General features: G+C 31.4%; 1 protein-coding gene across 1 annotated transcript in view; it reads right to left on the reverse strand.

Moving 5' to 3' along the window:
- The window catches only part of Nbea (neurobeachin), a 546,038-nt gene that overhangs the window by 340,410 nt on the left and 181,945 nt on the right, over nt 1-23,683 (reverse strand). The window contains exons 32-34 of the mRNA XM_013031451.1: nt 21,760-21,914; nt 19,403-19,529; nt 9,930-10,057 (exon numbers count right to left, since the gene is read on the reverse strand). Coding sequence (XP_012886905.1) covers nt 9,930-10,057; nt 19,403-19,529; nt 21,760-21,914 — 410 coding nt within the window. The remainder of the gene's footprint in view (nt 1-9,929; nt 10,058-19,402; nt 19,530-21,759; nt 21,915-23,683) is intronic.

Consider the following 23,683-nt stretch of genomic DNA (forward strand, 5'->3'; position numbering starts at 1 on the left):
ACATAGATCTCCGTTCCCTGAGAATTTCAAATAACCTTTAAACTAGCCTACCTTCTTCTTCTATTTCACTGTGAGATTTCTCCAATGAATGCCTCAAATATTATTTTATCCACTACCCTGCATCTATTTTCACTCCCCCCTGAAATTTATGCATTCTGAGAATCAGTAGGTCCTTTTTAAAATTTTAATTCTTTTTTATTTTAAAGCTGAGTTGTAATCTATCAAAGGGCTATTCCTGTACTTGTTTATTTGTGCTGTGAAGAATATAGAACATAGTTGTTTACAGTTGTGCTTATAGTTGTGATTACTATGAATTTTATAAAAAGAATTATAGAGACGTCTGAAACAGTAAAATAAGTAAAGTTGTAGGGTTAAATTTTAAATGTTTATAGTTTAATACAATACCAAATTATTTTTCAAAGTGGCTTTACCATTTTGAACAACAGAACAGTGATAGATGACAGATTCTTAGGATCCTTTACATAGTCTCACCTAAAGTAAAGTTTTATTTTCTCATCTATAATCTGTAGGTCTTTTGTGCTTTACTTGTTAAAGCCTGTGGTGAAGGTGGTGAATGGTAAAATTCATGTCCCCCTCTGATCACCTGATGTTTCATAGTGAAGTTTTATATTAGTTGCTATTTTTTCAAAGATAATTAATTTGGGGTTGAGATTTTTGATTCAGAAGGTATGTTTTCCTACATTTTTATACTGAATGAGTGAATGTGAACACACACTTGTTATGTATGAACTAAAACTGAGAAAACTGTTTTCAATACATGTACACTATTAACTACTTCTTACTTTTTTCATTGTATGTACCCATGTTTTCATGTTATCATTAAGCCTTGGCTAAAAAAAGTACCGTTTACTAGTTTCATAATATAATCTGCTGGCAAAAACTTTTGCCAGCTTCTAATGCCTGTAAAAATATTTATTCCCTACCTATTTTTGAGGAATATTTCTAAGAGCTCAGCAACTGATAGGCTTTCACTATTTTTCTGGCTTGCATAATTTTTGAATTCCATTAAACAATGTGTTTTCTCCTGATAGTGTTCTAGGAATTAATTCCAGAGCATTATGCTCTACCAATGAGCTATATTTCCAGCCCTTTGATATGTTTCTCAGAATATTTTAAGTTTGAATCATCATACATTACTGACTTTTTTTACTTGGTTCACATCAAATTATATTTATTAGAATACAAATAATGGAAATAAATACAAAAAGTTATGGTGTGCACGAAGCAATTACCTCTAACATTCACTCTGTTTGCTGATATTAAAACAGAAAAGGACTGTATTGAATTTTATATTGCTCTGGTCTGTTTTTAATAAAATTATTTAATTCCAAGTTAATATTCTCATTTTTTTGTTGTAATACAATACACACAGCCTGAAATTTACCATATGAAGTACTTCTAAGTATACCTATAAAGTGGTATGAAGTTTATAATCTTATACAACCATGACCACCATTCATCTCTGTCATTCTTAGTGTCAAAAAACTGAAACTTCACACTTACTGAACAATAATTACTCTCTCCCTTTAGGCCCTGACTACATCTACCTTTTTGACTTTAGTCCAACCACCTCATGTAAACAGAGGCATACAGTCTTTGTCTTTTTGTGACTCATGTATTAAAGTTAGAATAATGGCTTCATTATTCAATGTATTTTAATCATGTCAGTTTTTCATTTTATTAGGTTGAATAATATCCCACTGTAGGCAAATACCACATGTCCCTTATTTATTCATCTATCAATGGGACTTGAATTGTTTCTACATTTCAGCTACTATAAATAATGCAACTATGCACGTGGGTGAACAGATCTACTTGAGATCTTGCTCTAAATACATGCTGAATTGCTGAATCATGTATTATTTTTAATTTTTTAGGAACTACATACTGTTTGCATCAGTCATACCATTTTATGTTATCACCAACAATTATGAGACACAGAGTTTCAATTTTTCATCTCCTCTATTATTCGTTGCTTTATGATTTTTTTGTCTGCCAAGTGGTAGCTCTGTGGTTTTGATTTGCATTTCCCTAATGATTAATGCTGTTGAGTATTTTCTCAAGTGTTTGAATGCCATATTTGGAGAAATGTCTCATCAAATACCCAGATCATTTTTATTTAGGTATTTGTGATTTTGTTGAGTTTTAATAGTTCTTTAAGTATTCTAAATAATCTTTTAGGAAATAAGTTATTTGTAAATATTTTCTCCTTTTCTGTGAATTGCCATTTTACTCTGGTGATACTGATTTTTATCTACAAAATGTTTAATATTCATTAAGTACAATATGACTATGTTTTGGTTGCCTGTATCTTTGATGTCATATTTGAGAAATCACTGCCATGTATGGAAGTTCCAAGGAACACATTTAGCACTACTCACTTAAATTGATATACTATGTATTTATTGCATACAACTTGATGTTTTTTGCAGATATACATTTTATAAGTTTAAAACTAACCAATTACAACATGTATTACCTCATGTGTGTATCATTTTGTTGGAAGAAACAGTTTCTGTTCTGTTTACTCTTAGTATTGTTCAATAATACAACATACTGTTAAGTATTGTCCTTGGTTCTACAACAAATCTCTTAGATTTATTCCTTTTAACAAAGTATTTATACCTGTACACTTATGCTTAGACAGATATTATTATGCCAAGAATGGAAAATAAATGTTTGTGTTGAACTAATAAAATTTATCAAAAGAAGTAAATAGAAATTTTAAAATAAGCTTTTTAGTTGCTAAAATTCAGTCTTAAGTAATATAACATTTAATTTTAGATGGCTTATATTATACTAGTTAAGTTTGGTACTAAAATGAAATTATTTATTTATTTGTGGGTTGTGGGTCTTGAACTCTGGTCCTGAGCACTGTCCCTGAGTCTTCAGCTCAAGGTGAGCGCTCTACCACTTGAGCCACAGCGCCACTTACAGTTTTCTGGTGGTTAATTGGAAGTAAGAGTTTCAAGGACTTTCCTGCTGGAGCTGGTTTTGAACCATGATCCTCAGCTCTCAGGCTCCTGAGTGGCTAGGATTACAGGAGTGAGCCACTGGTGACTGGCATGAAATATATTTCTTAAAGGTTATAAGGAAAACAGATTCAGGGTATCAGGTAGTAAATAAAATAGGAAAATATTATTAGTACATATTATGGAAAGGAATATGGAAAATCATAAGAATTTTTCAGGATATACCATCACACACAGGCAGATAAATGAAAATGTAAACAATATTATTAATAGCATTTAAGTTTATTTTTTTGATAATGACATTGCCTTTAAACAGGAGTTAGACAACTGCAGCTGTAGTTTGCTTTTGCATGGCAAGTATATTAGAGATATATATTACATTTTCAAAGGATTACAAAACTAGACAACATACACCAATAACAGAATATGTAATAAAAACCTTGTTTTAAATTAGTTCTGGACTTATGGAACATTAAGGAACAGAGAAATACTAAAACTTATTTCACAATTTGAATTGTATGTAGTTTGTTAGGAATAAAAATATTAAATATTAACTTTTGTGAAAGTTACTCACGATTTAAATTTATAAGACATAAAATTTATGATTAGCTCATTTATGGCTAGCTCATTTCCTACATATGTTAATTGTTTTTATTGTGAATAATTATGCATGTAAGAAATAATTGGAACATTTCCCTTTTACATGACAGACTTCATTCAATATGTTTTTTATTATTTGGATATGTAAAATTATCTACTTAGTTCATGCAGTGACAAGTAGCCATATGGGATTATATAAAATGTAGGAAATAATTTTTCCTGATTTATTGACTTTTGGTGCTGGTCATAGGGCTAAAACTTAGGGTCTGGGTGCTGGTCTTGTGCTTAAGGCTAGCACTCTACCACTTAAGCTACATTCTCATTTCTGGCTTTTTGGTGGTTAACTGGAGAGGTTCATGGACTTTTCTGAATTTTCCAGTGATTATGTGTAACCCATAGTTCTCAAATGCTTGCCTGCTTCCCACCAATCTCCCATGCATTTGACCATTTGTATTATGCAGCTATAGCTAGACTTTTTCCCTTCAGGCACAGTGGGATTTAATGGGATCATTTTTACCTAGACTTATGAATACCCATTTGTTGTTCTTAGCTATTATTTTACCTTCTATTGTTTCACTGAATACCCATCTATTGTTCTTAGCTATTATTTTACCTTCTACTGTTTCTCCGAATACCCATTTTTTTGTTCTTAGTTATTATTTTAGCTTTTGTTTCCATCCTTATTTGAAAAAATCATATATTTAAAAATTATGTTTCATTCATTGTTATGTTTGAATTTGTTGCACTGAATTGTCCAGTATTATAATTTTAAAATGTTAATTCTAAAATTGTATTTTGATACTTAATTTTGATAAGATAAATATATAAACATATACAAAGCTTTCTAAGAATTTAGCCATACTGCTACTATTAATGGTCCATGGCACTTTAGAGACTTCTCAAGTAGGGTTATTTCCTTATAATAATACTGTAATATTTTATACTGTATTTTTATATTTTATAGCTCCCCCAACCCCAAGCTGAGAACCAAACTCAGAGTCTTGTGCTTGCCAGGCAAGGCACTCTTCTGCTAAGCTAAATCCCCAACCCTGTATTTTTATACTTTAAAGAAACATTAGAGTCCTCTTGGAAACTCTAAAGAGCCTTTAAGTATTTCATGGCACTACCTGAAACATCATCCTCTGCTACAAATCATTTTAAAATATTTCATCTTGTATGTAGTTCCTAAAAAGTACATGCTACCACTCACTAGACTTAAGTGGCTTTCAGCAGAAGACATCCATCTCTTAAAGGACACAATCATAACTGCGGTTAAGCCATTTAGTTTCTTTCTTGATTATTACAGTCAGATGATAAAAGACATTTAGACTAAAAGAATATTCATATTCAGAGATAAAGTGAGCCATAGTCTCATGACTAAGCAAAATAATCTAATTTTACAGGTATGTGAAAAGACTAAGTCAATGCACATAGAAAAGCAGCAGAATATGAAGTTGTCTTGAGTACTCTTGGTTACTGAGTACCCTTTCCCAAATCTAAACTGTTTGAAGTTTGATTTTATTTCATTTTTTCCTTAGACACTTGAAACTTTTATTTTGCTGTACACTCATCATAATTACCTTACCCTGAATATTTTTTCAGGGTCCCAATTGAAATAAATAATACAGAATATAAACCATTTTGCAAGACTACCCTGTTCCATGATGGAACATTCAAATGAACACTATGCAAGTATACATATCCTTAAATATAGTATATCTTACTGATTATGAGTAATGATAACTTCTAACCCATAAATCAAAATGTTCAGCTTCTATTCTACTTCCTAGCAGCTAACACTCTACCTACAACTGGCCATAGATTCAAATTCTAAAATAAGTTCCTCTCCACTCTCTTTCAGACAGGTGCCATATATTCTCTTGAGTACATTCGTCATTGTTTCAGAAAGCCATACAAATCTAACCATTTTGAACCACTGATTCTTTTGTCATCTTTGGCTATAAGTTTTGACTATAAAATTTGAAAGGATATTAGTTTAGCTCATAGTTTAAAAGACATACACAATAAAAATATTACCGATAATTCTACAAGAAAAATCTTCTTTTTTGGGGGGCGGGGGGTCTGGTCGTGGGGCCTGAACTCTGGGCCTGCGTACTGTTCCTGTTCCTCAGCTCTTCAGCTCAAGGTTAGCACTCTACCATTTGAGCCACAGCACCACTTCCAGCTTTTTTTTTTCTGCTTATGTGGTGCTGAGGAATCGAACCCAGGACTTCGAGCATGCAAGGCAAGCACTCTACCACTAAGCACCTTCCCAGCCCAAATCTTGTTTTTATAAGGAAAACTGAATAAAAAGCACCATATAAAGATGCAAAATAAATGTATTTCATGATTAGTGAAATTAGACTAAGAATCTTTTCTCAAGTATCCTCAGTTACTCAAATTTTGTTTCTGCCATACACATAAGTATGGGGAAGTCAAAGCCATGAGTCCTATTAATCATGAATACTATTTCTTAACCAGTAATATTCAATAATTAAGATAATGATGTGTTTACCATGCAAATACCTTAGTTCTGCATGGTTTAGAAGCTTTTCTTTTCCAGAGAGAGGAAAAGCTGGTAACATTAAAGGTATAGAGAATAGCAAATGAAAACAAGAGTGAACATTCATGAATGAGAATGTGGAAACTGAAGACAAAGCTTAGTAGTAGAACACATTCCAGGTCCTGGGTTTGACCCCCATATAGGGGAAAAAAGAACAACAGGTAAGGCCACGCATTTCTACATGAAAGGGAGAAAACTACATAGAATGCACTTGGGATACATGTACTATGAAACTTATGGGGATGAATAGCTAGTCGGCACTTAGAATTACTTTAGGAAGATAAAATTGCTTCATCTCTCTCTATTTTCAAAGTTTACAAAAGCTGCCAGTAAAGAAAAAATGTTATATTAAAAGTATAGGGGGAAATACTTCATATTTATTATTTAACAATATCTAAGTTATGCAATGTCAATATAATATTAAGGTACTTTCTGTGCACATATGAAAGTCATTTTCTTAGTAGTAGGTGAGTAAAATACTATAGAAACATAGAAGAGAGGACGTTAATTTGGCTTTCAGAACCTGAAACAAGACTCAAAGAATGAGTATAACTTTGTGGGGAGAAAAAAAAGGAAGAGTATGCTGTTCAGGAATAAGAGTTATACACTAACAAGGACAGTGACAGTGGCTAAATTGTCTGTACGTTCAAGGAATGTCTTCTATCACAAAAGGATAGTGATCAGTCAAATCTAGACAAGAAGATTATAACCAAATTCTGAGCAATACTAAATATTATTCTGTATTGCAGAAATAATTTCTATATATTTGGAGAGTACAGATTAGTAAATAATTGAAGGACAATAGCTTAAGACTGTCAAAATTTCATTTTGCCAAGTGATGGCATTTAAAAGGAAAACCCACAATTTAAAAACCTATCATGTGATAAACTTTTATAAAAACCTTATACTCTATATCAGCATAGAAAGACATGAATATTAAAACTGGATATATAAAAAAAATCTTTTGAGTATAAAAAGTGATAAAGTTGTACTGAACTAAAGAATCACATAATAAATTAACAATTTTACTTGTTCCAGTATCTCATTTCTAGTCTAGTTACTTTTTAAATTATCTACATTTAGCTTTATGTCATGTTATCAGTAGAGATTTACTGTTAATACTCTTTCAACTCAATTTAGAATAGGTGAGGTAAATGCAGAGGAGCCCTAAACCTAGTTCCTAGTTACTCAACCGCTTTTCTCTAACTTTTCTTTGTATAGTGAAAGAATTCAAAAGCTGAGATATCTGGCTATGGAAAATTCTGGAAAGGAGGTTATACATGATGATTCTGAAGAACCAGACAACAGTTAAAAAGTTAACAGAGTAATTCCAAAGAACACTGTCACAGACTTGTTAAGGAACTGGTAATGTAAGTCTTATAACTTTACCTAATTTTACCTCTGCTTTAGCATCTAGACAACTCAGTAAACAATTTGTGACTTAATTTTAGAAATAATGTGACACCCATTACTGATAATGTTACTACAATAGTAACTTTATTTTATATTTTAATTTTATCTTTTAACAGTATTTATGGATTTCATCAATTTTGGAAAAAAACACAAATGAATAAAAATAAGAGGAATAGCTATGGATTCGTTTTCAATGAATATTTATTAAAAATTTTAAATTGTAAAAGTGCGATGTCAGAAAAGTAGTAAACTATAAATTACAGCATTTTTGCTCATCACTAACTTGTAACTAGAGGGAAAAGAATTAAAACAAAATAAAGTAAAAAATTACCCTCTAATAATTTGGTATCTTACAAGTCTTCCTCTTTTATCTACCTTAATATTTATGTCATCTTGTATGGCTTATAACATAGCTTGATATAATATTTGAATATTTGAGGAACTAGACTCTAAGGTAATGTTTTAAGAAATTATTTTCCAACAAATAATTATAAATATCATAACAGAAAGCTAATGGTTTTAAGAAAAAACATTTTTATATTAATGGTGATTTTAATAACAAGAAGATAAATTTAGGAATAAAAAGCTATGTGAAAAGAATCAGTACATTTTGGATAAAGTAAGTTTAATGTATCAGCACACTATCTGGTTGGAAATACTCATATAAGGTAGCTCAAAATCTGTGTGGAATTCAGAAAACATAGTGAGCTGGTACAGTAATTAAGGAGAACTAAGCAAACACAAACTAAGCTTTCATAAATGTATACAGATTTAGTAACAGGCAGGAGTAAGAGACCAGGAATAAACAATTACTTTGATTCTGTCAGATGTTTATGCCCTTAAAGGAGCCTTACAACTATACCTTGGCTATAGTTTTGTTATATGTATGTATGTATCTATCTATCTATCTATGTTTATTGACTTGTAATTATTCATTTTTACTCTGTTTGCTCTTAGAGGTAGAGATACAGTTTTTAACTTCTGGCACTAAAGATGTAAAAAATTCATATTTTCTGAATGAATCAATGAATAGCCAATTGTGTATAATCATTGATATGTCAACGAAGCTATTTAAATTATAGGCACAACCCGTGGTCAAGAACTACATAATTTTTAAATTTGCTATCAGTGACCTTTAAAATACTGCAATTCTTCTCCAAGTCCTGTTCTCTGAAACATTTTCTACTTCATTTTGTAAATAGGAGTAATAAAAATAACAATGACAACAGTAGCACTAAGAGAGACATTTCTACTCTTGTCAAAACTACAGCAGCCTCCATTTTATACCCCCTTAAGGTACCTCTCTTGGCTGCCCTTTCCAGTTCACTTTGCTTGAGCCATATTCATGGACAATTTTCCTCTTGAATATTGCCATTAGGTGCCTTTGTTTGAAAAACATTATACAAGGCTCATTATGGAATTTAATTCTTTCCAGAACACTGGAATGCTGTCATTGATTACACTGTACAGAAATGAAACTAAGGTACCAAGAAGCACAGTAATTCACAACGGCATAGAGCAAGGCAGTGGAGCCATAGGCTGTTATTTGTTACTGTTTTACCTAATTAAAACAATCAAACACTGTGCAGAAGCAGTAGATTCGACAAAACAGGTGCAGAACATTCTTGCTTCCTTGGTAAACCAGAGGTTAAATCTAAAGTATTACATATGACAGCTAACTCCAAGGACCATATAAATCCATATTTACCTACTCAATTATCTTGATATTGATTTCTCCTTTCTGAAGCCCACAGATAGTCATAAAGTTAAACTTTTTAAAAAAGAAATAAAACTTTGGTTAGCCATAATTTTCAAAGCTACTCTCTTGGTACAGTTTCATAAATGGAATTTTCACCACAATAAATTTCTCTCCTTTGCCTCAAACTACTTAAGCTGTTGGACAAAAGATAGGACTTCATCAATTCCCAGTTTAGTATTTCTAAACTCTTTAACTCTCAGTTAAGAATTCTCACATTAAAAATGCTACATGAATAAGTTATGTAAAGAAGCATGGCTCTCAGATTCCAAAGGACATTTTAGAGGACATTGTTTAATGGGAGGATAGTAGTAGCCCTGATAAGACTGAAATTAGAAGAGCCAGAGGTTCCTACTCCAACACCTTATATAGTTTGTTCTTGTTTTCAAAATTCTGTCACTGGCATTGTGCAGAATGTCATTTTAAAAAGATAAAAAGAAACCATATGTTTAAATTCTTACTAGAATTTATGGATGCATTATCTTTACATTATTTTGGCAATATATATATATATATATAAATATATTCTTCTAGAAGCAAAACTTATGCCATGATTCATGATACATTATAGAAAACTAAAATAATTAAAATAGAGAAATCATACCTTCTATTAATAGCTCTTGTCCATGACTGCCAAGAAGTGTACGAGATAGGAATGGGGCAAAGTCTACAAAAATTTCACGAAGAAGAGGAGCAACTTTTTCTAAAGCTCTTTCAAGTTTTGCAGTGATGCTGTTGAAATTAAGACATAAAGACTAATAAATATAATTCAATATAAAATGTCAAATAAACTTAACTTCTAAATTAAAATCTTCACAATTTATAAACCTCCAGCTCTAGCCCATAGAATAATAAAGCTTCCTGTAGAAGGGACACTGTACAGTTTCAAAGTCACAGGCTACTCAAAAGATTCCAGATTAGGATGACTACACTATGAAAAGGAATCAGAGTTGTGTCAAATGTCAAGTGTCAAATGTCAAGAAAGTTATTTCTTACATGTCTCATGTGTTAATCCATTAAAAAGTGAACATCTATTATATGTTATTCCAGTTACAAGAAACTTAACTATTGTTCTCAAGAAGGAATTCCTAAAAAGCTGGACAGCTAAGGAAGTAACTAGAATTTGGCTAAACTGCTTTGCAAAAGTAGGCATTTTCTGTTTCATAAACCCATTTACTTTTCTTTATAAATTCCTGCATTATTATTGATATTGATCAAGTATTGAATTTTAAGCTATTGGCCTTACATGAATACTGGGTAGTGTTCTTGACAATAGTTTCATGTTATATATAAAAATGGAGAAGAGAACATTCTACTTGGGTGAATAAATAATTTGATTACAGATCTCTCTCTCTCTTAGAAATATGAACTTTGGCCAGAAGTCAGTGGCCTGTGTCTGTAATCCTAACTACTCAAGAGGCTGATATTTAGAAGATCATTATTCCAGGCAGAAAAGTCCTGAGAACTCCATCTCTGAATAACTCCAGCAAGAATGCCAGATGGTAGAGTACCAGCTAAGAGAAAGAAAGCAGTGAGAGCACGAGACCCTGAGTTCAAGCCCCAGTAGTGCCCCTTTGAGAAGAAAAAAAAAGAATGTGTTCTTTAGAGAAAGATTGCTTGGAATCCTGGTCTGCTAGATGCAAGCTAGGTGGTCATGGGACATTAGATTTTCTATGCCTGTAAAATCAAGGTATTCACAATACTTGGTGATTAAATAACACTATGCCATGTAAAGTGCATGGAAAAGTACCTGGTACATAGTGAGAGATCAATGTTAGTTTATGTAAGTTATGGAAGATGTGAGGTCAATAGATTAGACTTTCTTCTGCAGGAAAGACAAGAATAGTAAGAAATCAATGCTTCAAAATAGATTTCGTCTACAACTACATCTGAGGATACACTTAAGAATGAAACAAGAATGAAACTAATTATGGAATAATTTATAATATATTAAAAACATTTAAAACTAAACTCTGGCATGGACTTTATTCTTTAAGCAACTCATAGAAATTAAGAAGTACTACAAATTTCTTAATGTGGAAAAAGCAAGCTCAGTACCAGCACTTCTATTTAACTTTTTCTATTCTTAACTGGGTCAACACTTTCGAGAAAGAGGCCAACATGGAACAAACTGAGGCTTGTGCACTTCCACAAACAGTCGAAGAAAATGTCTGGAGGGACATCAGTAAAGAAAAAAACAAGTGGGAAGGGCTTGGAGTGAAGACCCAAGTTTGTAGCATCTGCTTCACACTGCTACTCCTAAGGCAATCACCTACTATAAAACAGAGGTTTTCAACCCTGCTGTGGTTCAGAATTACTTAGCTTGATGAAAACAGACTTCAGTGCTCCCCTCTTACCCTCCCTACAATATTGATTCAGCAGAGATAGGCATGCAAGGAGAACATGTACTTCCAACAATTCTCAGGTGACATTGATTGAGGCTGCTGATCAGAAAACACTTTGAGTCTGACTGCTATAATGGAACGATTTAAATATGTAAGTAGTAATAGTAAATTAAGTATTAATTTAAATTATTAACTTAATTTAAAAGGTAGTGCAAAATGAAATAAATATCCCCTGCCCCTAAAATTTGCCTGAAATCACAGAATAACCATTATCACAATAAATTTCTCTGACTTTTAGTACGCACAAATAGAACTTCTTTTACTGCCATCAGGATCATGTCTTAGAATTTACCGGCTAAATTAATCACCTCTATGAAGAAATGATATGTAAAACTTGTTAAAAGTGAGCCTATGAGAAAAATCTACCTAATTATTGGAAGCATAAACATGTATTTTTAGTTGAAATTAAAAGAGGGAATAAAATTACTTTTGAGAAAAATTCTGGATTCATGAAAGCTCACATTATAACTATACTATTGGGTTGAATTTACTAATTATTATAGGGCAGTACTCAAATGGTAAAGCACTTTACCAGTAAGGTTTGGTTTCAATATAGTTCTGAAAAGTCATGTATTGCAGATCAATAAAAAGTTATGAAATTCAAATGGCAAGAAAAGACCTCCTATCCACTTGGGGGAAAAAGCAGGATCTGATGTTTTACAGCTGAATTTGATGAGACCTTTAAAAGAGAACTAACACTAACATTCCTCAAACTCTTTAATGAAATAGGAAAAGAACACTACCAAAATCATTCTATGAAGCCAGCATTTTATTCTGGAGGCTAAGATGTGAGGATCACAGTTCCAAGTCAGGCTAGGAAGAAAGTTCAATTAACTATGCATACACTCAAAAAGAGCCAGAAGTGGAGCTGTGGCTTTTTGCCTTGAGCAAAAGAGCTTAATAGGTAGCTTTTCTGTACACCAACAAGAGAAGATCAGACTGGACTGAAATCAGGCACTTTTACTGTATACTACATCAGTTGATTTTTGTTTTCTCTTTCTTTCTTTCTTTTTTTTTTTTGGTGGTTAACTGATGCTGAATTCTGAGGCTTAGGTCTTGGTTCCTGAGCTTTCAAACTCAAGGCTGGTTCTCTACCACTTGAGCCACAGCTCCACTTATAACTTTTTCTTGTAGTTTAGAGATAAAAGTCTCATGGATATACCTGAATGGGCTGGCTTCATTCAAACTGTGATCCTCAGCTCTCAGCCTCCTTAGTAGCTAGGATTACAGGCCTGTACCACGGGCAACTGGCTCAGTTGAAACATTTTTAAGAAAGAACACTACTGGTTTCCTAAGGAAATTCCTCTTGCAACTTGAGAAATTTATCAGCTACTCTAACAACATTACTAACTCTAGGAAAGTAAAACATTCAAAGGAAGTACATCAGATGAAATTCTATACAACTCATGTCTGATTAAAACAGTATGATTTATAGTACAAGATCTTACTATCATGGTTTAAAAAATAATTTAGGTATTGTCTTTAATCTGTTTTAAGTATCATGTTGAGATAATTTGTAAGAAGTCTATGATTAAAACTTTAATGCATCCACAGGTAAACGTACTGTACAAAAACCCTTAGCTAAATTATTAAATACTATAAAAGTTTATATTTGGACTCAAGATATATTTTAGGCCATTGTGAATACAGGTAAATCAATGAGTAGAAAGCTAAATTTTTCTTACCTCCTATTATTTAAGTAAATGGATTTATAACATCATTCATAATAAAGTAGCATTCTTCCAATGTTGTATGCTATAAAATTCTACTTCATAGTCAAGACACTTTATACAATGAATTCTATTTTAATAAATCATTACCATATCATCAAGTATGGTTACTTAAATTTTGATTTCACTTTTTTTGTATTTTCTTGTCTTAAGCATAATGTCACAAAACATAATGAAAGAATAATTTGAGTTAGCAAATTAATAAATTTAAAATTTATTCATGAATAAATAAATTTAAAATTTATTCATTTCCTAAGTCATACTAAAAATGAGAGGCTTTAATAATTTAAAAATTAATTATATTATGTGAAGAAATGTATCTAAATGCTATAGATCAGATAAAAATGATTAATTAGTGATTAGTGAATCCTATGGCAGAAATTTTTTAACCTTTCTTTTCCTTTTGGGATTACTATGGTTTGATGTCAGGGCCTCCTAATAGGCAGGTACTCTGTCACTTGTACCATACCCTACAGGCCTTTCCTGCTTTAATTATTTTTTGGATAGGATATTAATTTTTTGTCTGGAGCCATTTTTAGACCATAATTCTCCTACCTATAACTTCTAGCTGGAATGATAAACATTAATAATAACTCATGAGTTAGTGACTTAGATAAGATCCTACTAATTTCTTGGGTAGGATGACTTTGAACCATGATGCTCCTGATCTCAGTTTCCTATGTAGTTGGGATTATAGGGATAAGCCACCATGCTAGGCCATGGTTGATAGTTTACAAATTAATACTCCTACATAAATTAGAAAATGCATACATAAACAAATTACTTGCTTAAATAGCACAGAAAAAAAGTTAAGAGCAGGTTAGTATAAATAAGAGAAAAGCCATAGAGTGAACTTAAATTTTAACCAGCTACATATATAGTAATAACTTATAAGTATCAACCTTAAATATTTTATCTAGCTTTTGCTAAATCTCTAGCATGACATATAATTTAGCTCATGAGAAAATGCATCCTAAATCTCAGAACTTGTGAAATAAGGGCATATTTATGGTATTTTTAACTACAATTTTGTAGGATTGCAGCACTAAGCAAACTGGAGAAAAAAAACCCATTTATTTTATTTCCCCATGACTTTGTAAAATTCAAAACTTACACTTCTCCTTATTTCTTCTATACAGAATCATATATATTTCAAATGCATGATGTATATATATATATATATATATATTAAACAACCAGATAAAATTACAAAAATTAAGTAATTGAAGCTAAACAGAATCTCTTGTATGCAAGAAGATTACTATTTATAAGGTAAACTGTATTCCAAATAAACGTTTTTTAAGTTTAAAGAAATCTGATGCCTTTTAAAAGCTCTTTGGACTGCATTTTTGGAAATTACTAATTACACATTTTGTAAACAAAAAGAAAATAAACAAAATGTAAATGTAACAATTCTTCTTTTCAAGTCAACTAGGCAAATAAAAAGCCACAAAAATGTACTACAGTGAAATAGAAATGTAAGATGAGACTATGACACTAAACTGAGCCAAAACAACAAACCAAGGAAAATAAAAGGTTGGGATAATTGTTTTAAGTAGCTGATATAAAACTAAACTAAAACCTTGAGCTGAAGAGCTCAGGGACAGTGCCCAGGCCCAGCGTTCAAGGCCCATGACCGACCAAAAAAAGGAAAAACAAAGAATTTGAATATCTAGGAAGAAACAGAGGACTTCTACTTGTAGTAAATAATAATTTAAAAACTCTGAAAAGTCTCTCTTGCAATAATCACAAAACAAGATAATCCACAGAATCCTAACTTGGTTAGGACTCATCAGAAAACTGAGGTTGTCAGGCAACTAACTAGCCTTGAAGTAAACTCAAAAGAAGACAGGAATAGGAATCTCCAAGGAGGAATGGAGGAATGGAATACAGGACCTTGTTTAGCAGGAACAAAGAATAAACGTTTGTCAATGTAACACTGGTAAGATTTCATCCAAACTTTTTAATTAACTTCTAAGTAAATGTAAACTAATTTGAAAAATACGAAATTATGAGAGTTGCAGACACAAGGGAATTTGCAGTAATTACCAGGCTTCTCTAACAATTCTCACTACTCATGGGAGAAACTGAATATAGCACAAAGGGTTTCTTTACTTCCATAGTCTGAGAGGAAGAAGTAAATGTGGCACGATGCATTGCCTCCATCCTTCTTCCCATCTCCTTACTGAACAGAATAAAAGCCTCAAGGACCTGGAGAAAGCAGCAAAACCTATCACATTCAGGGAAAAGTCTATTTAAAAGAAGGAGGAATATTAATTTTTTTCAGCTCTAGGGACAGACCGAAAAACATTCTGAATCCACATATTTATAGACTTTTAATTTCCAAGTAATTAAGCACCCCAAATTTAAGAACAGGAACAGCCCATAACTCAAACTGAGTCTGAACCAAGACAATGGAGAACCATATACCCTTAAACATAACGCCTGTAAGCACCTAGTAAGAAGTATTAGTAGTCTACTGTAGCAAAAAAAGAAAGAAAAAGAAAAGAAGAAATTAGTGTGGAAAATACAAGATCAAAAAGCCTAACACTTAACTAAATACAAAGTAAAGGCAGAAAAGTTCAAAGACTATGGTACAATAAAAATAACTGATGAAAAGAAAAAAACAAACAAAAAACCCCAGCTCAAATCTTGACTAGAATGTTTCAATGCCTGATACTAGAGAATAGAAAAATAGAAATAGATCCATTTCAAACAAATACACATTATATGAGATTGGAAAATAAAACAAAATAGTAGAATCATAATCATAAAAGTATCAGAATTTAAAGTAACTACTGTTAAGAGTTATTCAACAGTTGAAAAGGTAGACAGCATATACAAATAGATGGGGAATTAACCTAAAATATAAAAACTTACAGAATGCATAAACAATATAAAATATGCAATTCCATCATGTTAAATCCTTGAAAATAAAATCTTAGCTACAATGTTAAAAAATATTATGTGTTTGTCTGGACCAGGATAAGTGTGAGTTATAAATGAGGTATAATAGTAATATCTAGGATGATGAATTTATTCCATATTTTTATTATTATGTGATTTTATGGATTCATGAACTGGTAAAAACTCATGAAACTATATCCTTTAAATTTCAGCATCATGAACATACAGTTTCAAAAAAGCCAATCTTGAGAAAAACATACAATTATAAAATACTAAATTTTTAAGAATTAGTCAAATGAAAAACATAAGATTTCTATATAGCAAACAAAACCATTATAGGGTTTTTTTGGCATTTGATTATAGGAATAATTTAAGGAAAATCTAAAGATATGAAAGGAATATATCACAATCATAGTTTGGAAATTAAAATTTCAAAAGATATAAAGATGCAAAATGATCCCAGTTACAAAATTTTAAAAAGTACTTTAAAAATTCCATTTGTAAAAAATGAAAACTCTACCAGGTGGTAAACACTGACAAAACTATTCTAAAATTTAAATCAAACTATGCATAATTAATAAAGCTCAGACTTTCTTGAGGAAAAACAACAGGACTTTACTCAAAAATCATATTGTCCTTTATGAAAATTAAAGCTATTTTTGACCACATACAGAGGATGGACATATAACCATAGAAGACAAATTGGGTCAAAGATTAGTACAAAAGTGTAACAAAGAATATACTGAAGCTGAGTGCCAGTGGCTCATGCCTACAATCCTAGCAACTCAGGAGAATGAGATCTGAGGATCAAGGTTCAATGCCAACTGAGGCAAGAAGTCAATGATCCTTTTATCCACTTAACCACTAGAAAACAGGAAGGGGCAATGTGGCTCAAAGTGGCAGAATGCTAGCCTTGAGCAAAAATGTTCAGAGATAGCACCCAGGCCCTGAGTTCAAGCCCCCATGACTTACAAATATATATATATTGACATTTGTGACAATATATATTGACATTTTGTGACAAAAATGGCAGAGCATGGGACATCAGAATCTTTTAAATAAAGGGTGCTGATAATCTTCATATTATCCCTTTCTCATTGCACTCATAGTCAACTCTAGTTAGAGTACACAGTTAAATATAAAAAGCAAAGAAAAAAGAAGCCAGAAGATAAAAGTGGGATAAAGTATAGCCTAAGATTCCTTAATAACATAATAAGCACTCAAAAACAACAATAAAAACTGGTCATCTGAATTTCATTAAAATGTTTAACTTCATTGGTCAAAAGAGAACATACTGATATTTCTAAGAAAATCTACAACAGAGTGGGAAAAGATACACAGTACATATAACCATTGGAGGGCTAATGTTCAAATTATATAAATAACTATTCATAATGAATAAGAACAAAAGTCAATTTTTTTAATGAGGCTAGAAAAAATCTTAAGAAGCAAACTTAAAGACCAACAAACTTAAAAAAATACAGTGAAATGCCACTATGCTTAGACAAAAATAAAAGAGGGACAACTCTAAATCCTACTAAAGATGTGAAACAACTTGAGTTCTCACTTCCTACTACTCAGTTATTAAATTTGTATAACCACTTTGAAAAATTATTTCACATCATTGCATAAAGTCAACAACATGACACTAAGAATCAGTTACCTAACTGATACACATTCAGGTACCCATATCTTTGCAGTATACCTAAAATGATTAGCAGCTTATTATGTATATAGCAGTACTGTTTGTAACAGCTATAAAAAGAGACATTCCAAATACCTATCATCAGTAAAATGAGTTAAAAAGTTTCAGTATACATACCGAAAGGAAGAATGAACAACTTGATATGTATGAATCTCATGAACTTATTTTGGAACAAAATAAAAAAAATAAAAAATAAAAAAGGTATGTACGTATGATGTACTTAAAATTTCAAAGATGAAAGAGTCCCAACATTATAAGTCATGCTGAAAATTTTGAAGAGAACCATGAGGGAATAGAACCTGAAGTAGAGTATTCTAGGGTACTGGTAAGAGTTTGTTTTGGTGATGGTAACATGAGTGTATTCACTCTTTCACTGTATTTTTGTTATGCTTGTAATAGAAATGTGATTACAAATATATATACATTTGTGTATATGTGTACACTTTAATTCCAGAATGAGAGGCAGTTCACTCTAGTAATACTCTTTAACCACAATAAATAAGGCAGTGTTTGTTTATTCAACTTTCAATGCTCTCTCTCTGTTTCTCCCTCTCTCTATAGCAAATATATATATAGTATATAGTTTATTATACAATTCAAATTTTGTATTTTACTGACTCAATTTCATCAGCTCTCATTGTGCATGTTAAAAGTTGTTGAAAATTAGTAATGTACATTATAGCAGATACTAATATTATTATATTAGTAATATATATATATATTAATATTATATAGTAAAATACATTACTATAATGTATATTACTATATGATATGACATCATATGCTCATTAATATATTTAACAGCATTCTCATTTTATACTTAAATGTAAAAATGATATTTAACAACCAACAAAATGTCATCATATTTATGAAATATAAAGAATATAAAATTAACCTATATCACCAAGAATCCAACTACATGTATGTATTTTTTCTTTTTTTTATTGTGAAAATACTGTACAGAGGGGTTACAATTACATGGGCAAGATAATGAGTACATTTCTTATCAAGCATTGTAGCCTCCTCCTTTGTTTCCCCTCATGTATGTATTTATTATGTATCATATCATTGTGATTAAAAAAGGGAGAGTTGGGCTGGAGAGGTGGCTCAGTGATAGAGTGCTTGCCTTGTATGCATGAGGCCCTGGGTTTGATTCCTCAGCACCATGTAAGGAGAAAAAGCTGGAAGTGGTGCTGTGGGCTCAAGTGGTAGAGTGCTAGCCTTGAGTTGAAGAGCTGAGGGCCAGTACCCAGGCCCAGAGTTCAGGCCCATGACTGAAAAAAAAAAAAAAAAAGGAGAGTAGAGTGAGTAAAAAAACAGTTATGCACACCTCATGTTTTCAGCTGAATCCTCTGGCATTGGAGCAACAGTTTGCACAGCCGGAAGGTTTTTACTGGTAGCACCATTCACAAAACTAGAGGAGGAGGAGGAGGAGGACGAACCTGAATCCACGGCACCTGTTCCCAAAATAACAATTTTTAGTCTTAAATATGAATATTTTAATAAAATAATTTTAATGATGTCATTAGTATTTGCTCATTAAAGAATAAGTCAGCTGAATTTAACAACAGCATTTGGCAGTTAAAAACTAAATGGCCTTTATAGTAATTACAATCTATAATTTTAAATAAAAGGCATTGAATTAAAATCTAGTTGATTTACTTATGTTATAAAAAGCTAACAAAACTACATATATGAATGGGGTATAAATAAAAGACATCAACAAAAGAAAAAATTCTAGATAAAATGAAACTGAAAAAACAATGCAAGTCTAAATGTGCAATTTTTATGGTTATTTCTATGTTGAAATCACTTTAGTATTCATCATTTGAGTCATAATTTACAATATCTTAAGAATAATTTTGTGGCTCTGCAGTATCAAATGTTTGCTTTATAAAGTGATTCTGTAAAAAAGACCAAAATGAACATAATTTGAATTGATTTTAAAATACTGTTGTCCTCAATGATATGAAGATGCCATTTTAGAATGTATTTTCCTATAATTTGCAATGAGTATACTAAATAGTTGTGGAGTTGAGGGACATCTAGTGTTTCTAAATATTATAGTATCATTTAATTCTCATGAAACTGAGTTACTTACTGGTTTATACACTAATATTTATATACTTTTATGTGCCAATATTGAAATTGGACAATGTACCCAGTTTAGATGTTAGCCCACAAATCATCTGTCTGTTTGTATATAGCCAAATATTTATATGTGAATTTAAATACTTTATTCATATTCTTAAGAAGTTCAATGGCTCAACTTTATTTTTAATTGTAATAATTTAATTTAAACTCTCACCAAACTTCTTGTTAATTATAATATTCTTAAGAGAGAAATTAAAAAGTAATGACTTTGTTCATACAAGGACATGAGGTGATTTATTTTTCATATAACTAAATCTTAAGAAAAATAAAAGTTTTATTCAATAAACAACAATAAATTTAGATTATCTTCTCTTCAATCCTAAGACTTTGGTATATGGTAAAGAATACATAGCATACAGTTAAAAATGTTTTCTAGAAAACCAAATAAGTGTAATGAATATAAAATTGAAATACTGGAAAGACTTTCATTTCTTCAGACAAGCCATATATAAACATTTATTTATAATATAGATAAGCAAAAGCTGTTAAAACTCTTTAACGTAATTCCAATAATAATGTTTATCTTCTCATATATGTATATATATATATATATATAAATATGTTTAATAGAGTACATTCTACTTACTACAACCCATAAATGTGTTGTTCATGATATGTCAGACTCAGGTGGTATGATAAACAAGATAGATACAGAAAGCACAAAGAAGAGCTATGAAATTAATAAAAATGGGAATAATCTAAGTAATGATAATAAATGGAAAAGTTCAAGGCTATACAGTTTGGAGAAGAGAAGACTACTATAGTCAGGGAAGAAAATCAGGGATCATCTTGCGTTGTATAAATACCTAAAATGGAATCACAAAGATTTGGGTAAGGATTTATTTAGCTAATAATCAACAGGAACATTTCTGGAAATTTACAAAAAAAAAGATATTTTAGGCAGGCTTTAAAAATCTATAGTGAGTTGGAATTTTTGGTTGCATTAGGACATTGTTGGACAATGACTGGATAAAATTATAATCTAAATATATAAATTCATTCAATGTAAAACAAAGTTTTTATTCACATGCACTTTTTGATAAGTTGAGGCTCTTGCATATCATCAAGGCTCTTCGGGGAGCTTTGCTGTCCCATAGGGGATTAGCAAAGACTATTATTATTCAGTCAATAAAGGTCACTACGTCCATGTTCTGTCACTAGCATTTTAATATACATTGATACTTTTTATACAATTTACTAATTTTTACATAACAGATTTCAATATTCATATTATCATTTACTTTGGCTCCCCAAATAATTTTTAGTAATTTGATTTCTCTAAAAGAGCATTGTAGTTTTGAGAAAACTCAAAACAGACAATAGTGTTCCCTAGAATGACCAAGAAAAACTGCATCCTAGAACTAGAGTCAAGTTCTAAAAAGCTGTAACATAAAGTATAGCATTCTTAAGAGTAAAGTAATCACAAATAAATGGTAAGGGCATTTCAATTTCTAAAGTCAAATAAGAGAAAATGAAGATATAGAAAACAGAAAGAAAAAGATGAGGTATCACAAAAATATTTAAGGACAATACCTGTTGTATTAATCATACTTTTTGGTGTAGCTCCTGTAGCAGCAAATATATTAGAGGTACTGCCTGTTGGCAGCCCACTTCCTGCACTGGTGGCTCCCACAGTGGTGACAGCTAAGCTACCTGGAGGTGGCTTCTTTACAGGCACCACAACACTCCTGCACAGACAGCAGTAACACAAAATAACAAACATGAGTTCAAGATGAATTCTAATTTTACCAAAATCACATAGCCAACATTTAATTCAACTTCCCTCCCTCCATTCCAGTTTGCTTTCTTTCTTTGGCTATCTTTGATCTCTTTCTTACTTTAAATTTTAAGAAAATGCTTAATTTTTGAGACCAACTTCATCAGTGAAAAGCATATAGGTATCAAGGAAACACTGCGAAGTGAACTGATTACAAAATAATAATTTGACAAACATTAATGCAGTATCTGGAGTTTGCAGTTCTTTCCTAAAATCGCTCCATCATGATCAGGGAATATTAGGAAATATGTGCTAACATTAGTAGACTTTACACGCTGAATGAGTATAGAATTTCTTGACAAAGTTTACATCACATGTCCACTTTATACAAATCACATTTTCCATGTATAAAATGTTCATGAAAAATGTAAAACTACCAGCTACTTGGGAGGCAGAGGCAGGAGGATCAAGAGATCCAGGGAGACCAGGCCTGGAAAATGTTTGCATGGCCTTATATCCAAAACAAAATACAACAACAACAGCAACAAAAAGGCTTGGGGAGTGGCTCATGTAGCAGTTGGCTCATGTAGCACTTGCCTCATATGCATGAGACCCTGCAAAATAAAATGAAAAAGTAAAAACAAAAGGTATTAATAAGGAAAATATGAAGTCTCTTTATAGAAAAGCTAAAACTTAGTTATGGCATAGTGACATGCCTATAATCCCAGTACTTGGGAGATTGAGGCAGGAGGATCTTGAGTTTGAGGCCAGAATAGGCTACACAGAAATATCTTGCCTTCAAAAGGAAAGAAAATGCAACTATAGATTAATAAGCAACATCTATGGTAACTGCTATTTTATTCCTATTTTATATTATTTTACTCTTTTAGACTTTATTTTTCTATCAAAATTGCATTGGTTTTCTAGTACAAATGTTATAATGATAAATGAGGTGACAAGGTATATTTGTTTAGAGAACAATTTAGCTTTTGAGTCTTGACTTTTTGAAAACAAGAGTGCAATATTTTCCTATATTATTTTCAAATTTTTAAATTAATTTCACTTAAAAAAATCTAAGCTTTGCAATGTGTTAAGTTAAAATGATAAAAAAAATTGATACCCGTCAACTTAAAACAAAAATATGAATAACAAGATTCTTTCTAAAGTGATAAATATGCAGATTTCCATGCAATGAAAGCCCACTCCCTTCAAATTTTATAGCACTCCAAATTTCACAAATATTTTCCAAACATTATCCAATAACGGTGGTTAACTTGTTTAGAAAAAAAGATTTATGAGATGTCTTCAGCTAAACCTTTCTTGAAAACTAGTGACAGACAATACACAAAAATTTTAAACCTAATATATATCCTTTAATGTACCTATATTACTACTTTTCCATTAAAAAGCTCCACAAATTGGCATATTCTCAAGTATTTAGTTTAAACACGTTTCCTTAACACTAACATTTTTCTCAGAGACGTTTAAGTTCAACATCTTTAATAACTAATTCAATGTTATAAACTAAATTTATAATAATTGTGACTCCTTTTAAGGGGAAAGGCAATCCTGGGGATCAAACTCATTTCTGACCCTTATGAAATAGGAGGTAAAGCACTTGAGCCTAGCTCTGGCACCTTTTTGTATTTGCTACTTTTCTAATGGGACCTTGCTTCTTTTAGTCCTGGCTAGTCTGACCAAAGTCTCCATCTCTTTAGTAACTAAGATTACAGTATTGAC

The sequence above is a fragment of the Dipodomys ordii genome, unplaced genomic scaffold (genome assembly GCF_000151885.1).
Source record: "Dipodomys ordii isolate 6190 unplaced genomic scaffold, Dord_2.0 Scaffold140, whole genome shotgun sequence".
Classification (NCBI taxonomy): domain Eukaryota; kingdom Metazoa; phylum Chordata; class Mammalia; order Rodentia; family Heteromyidae; genus Dipodomys; species Dipodomys ordii.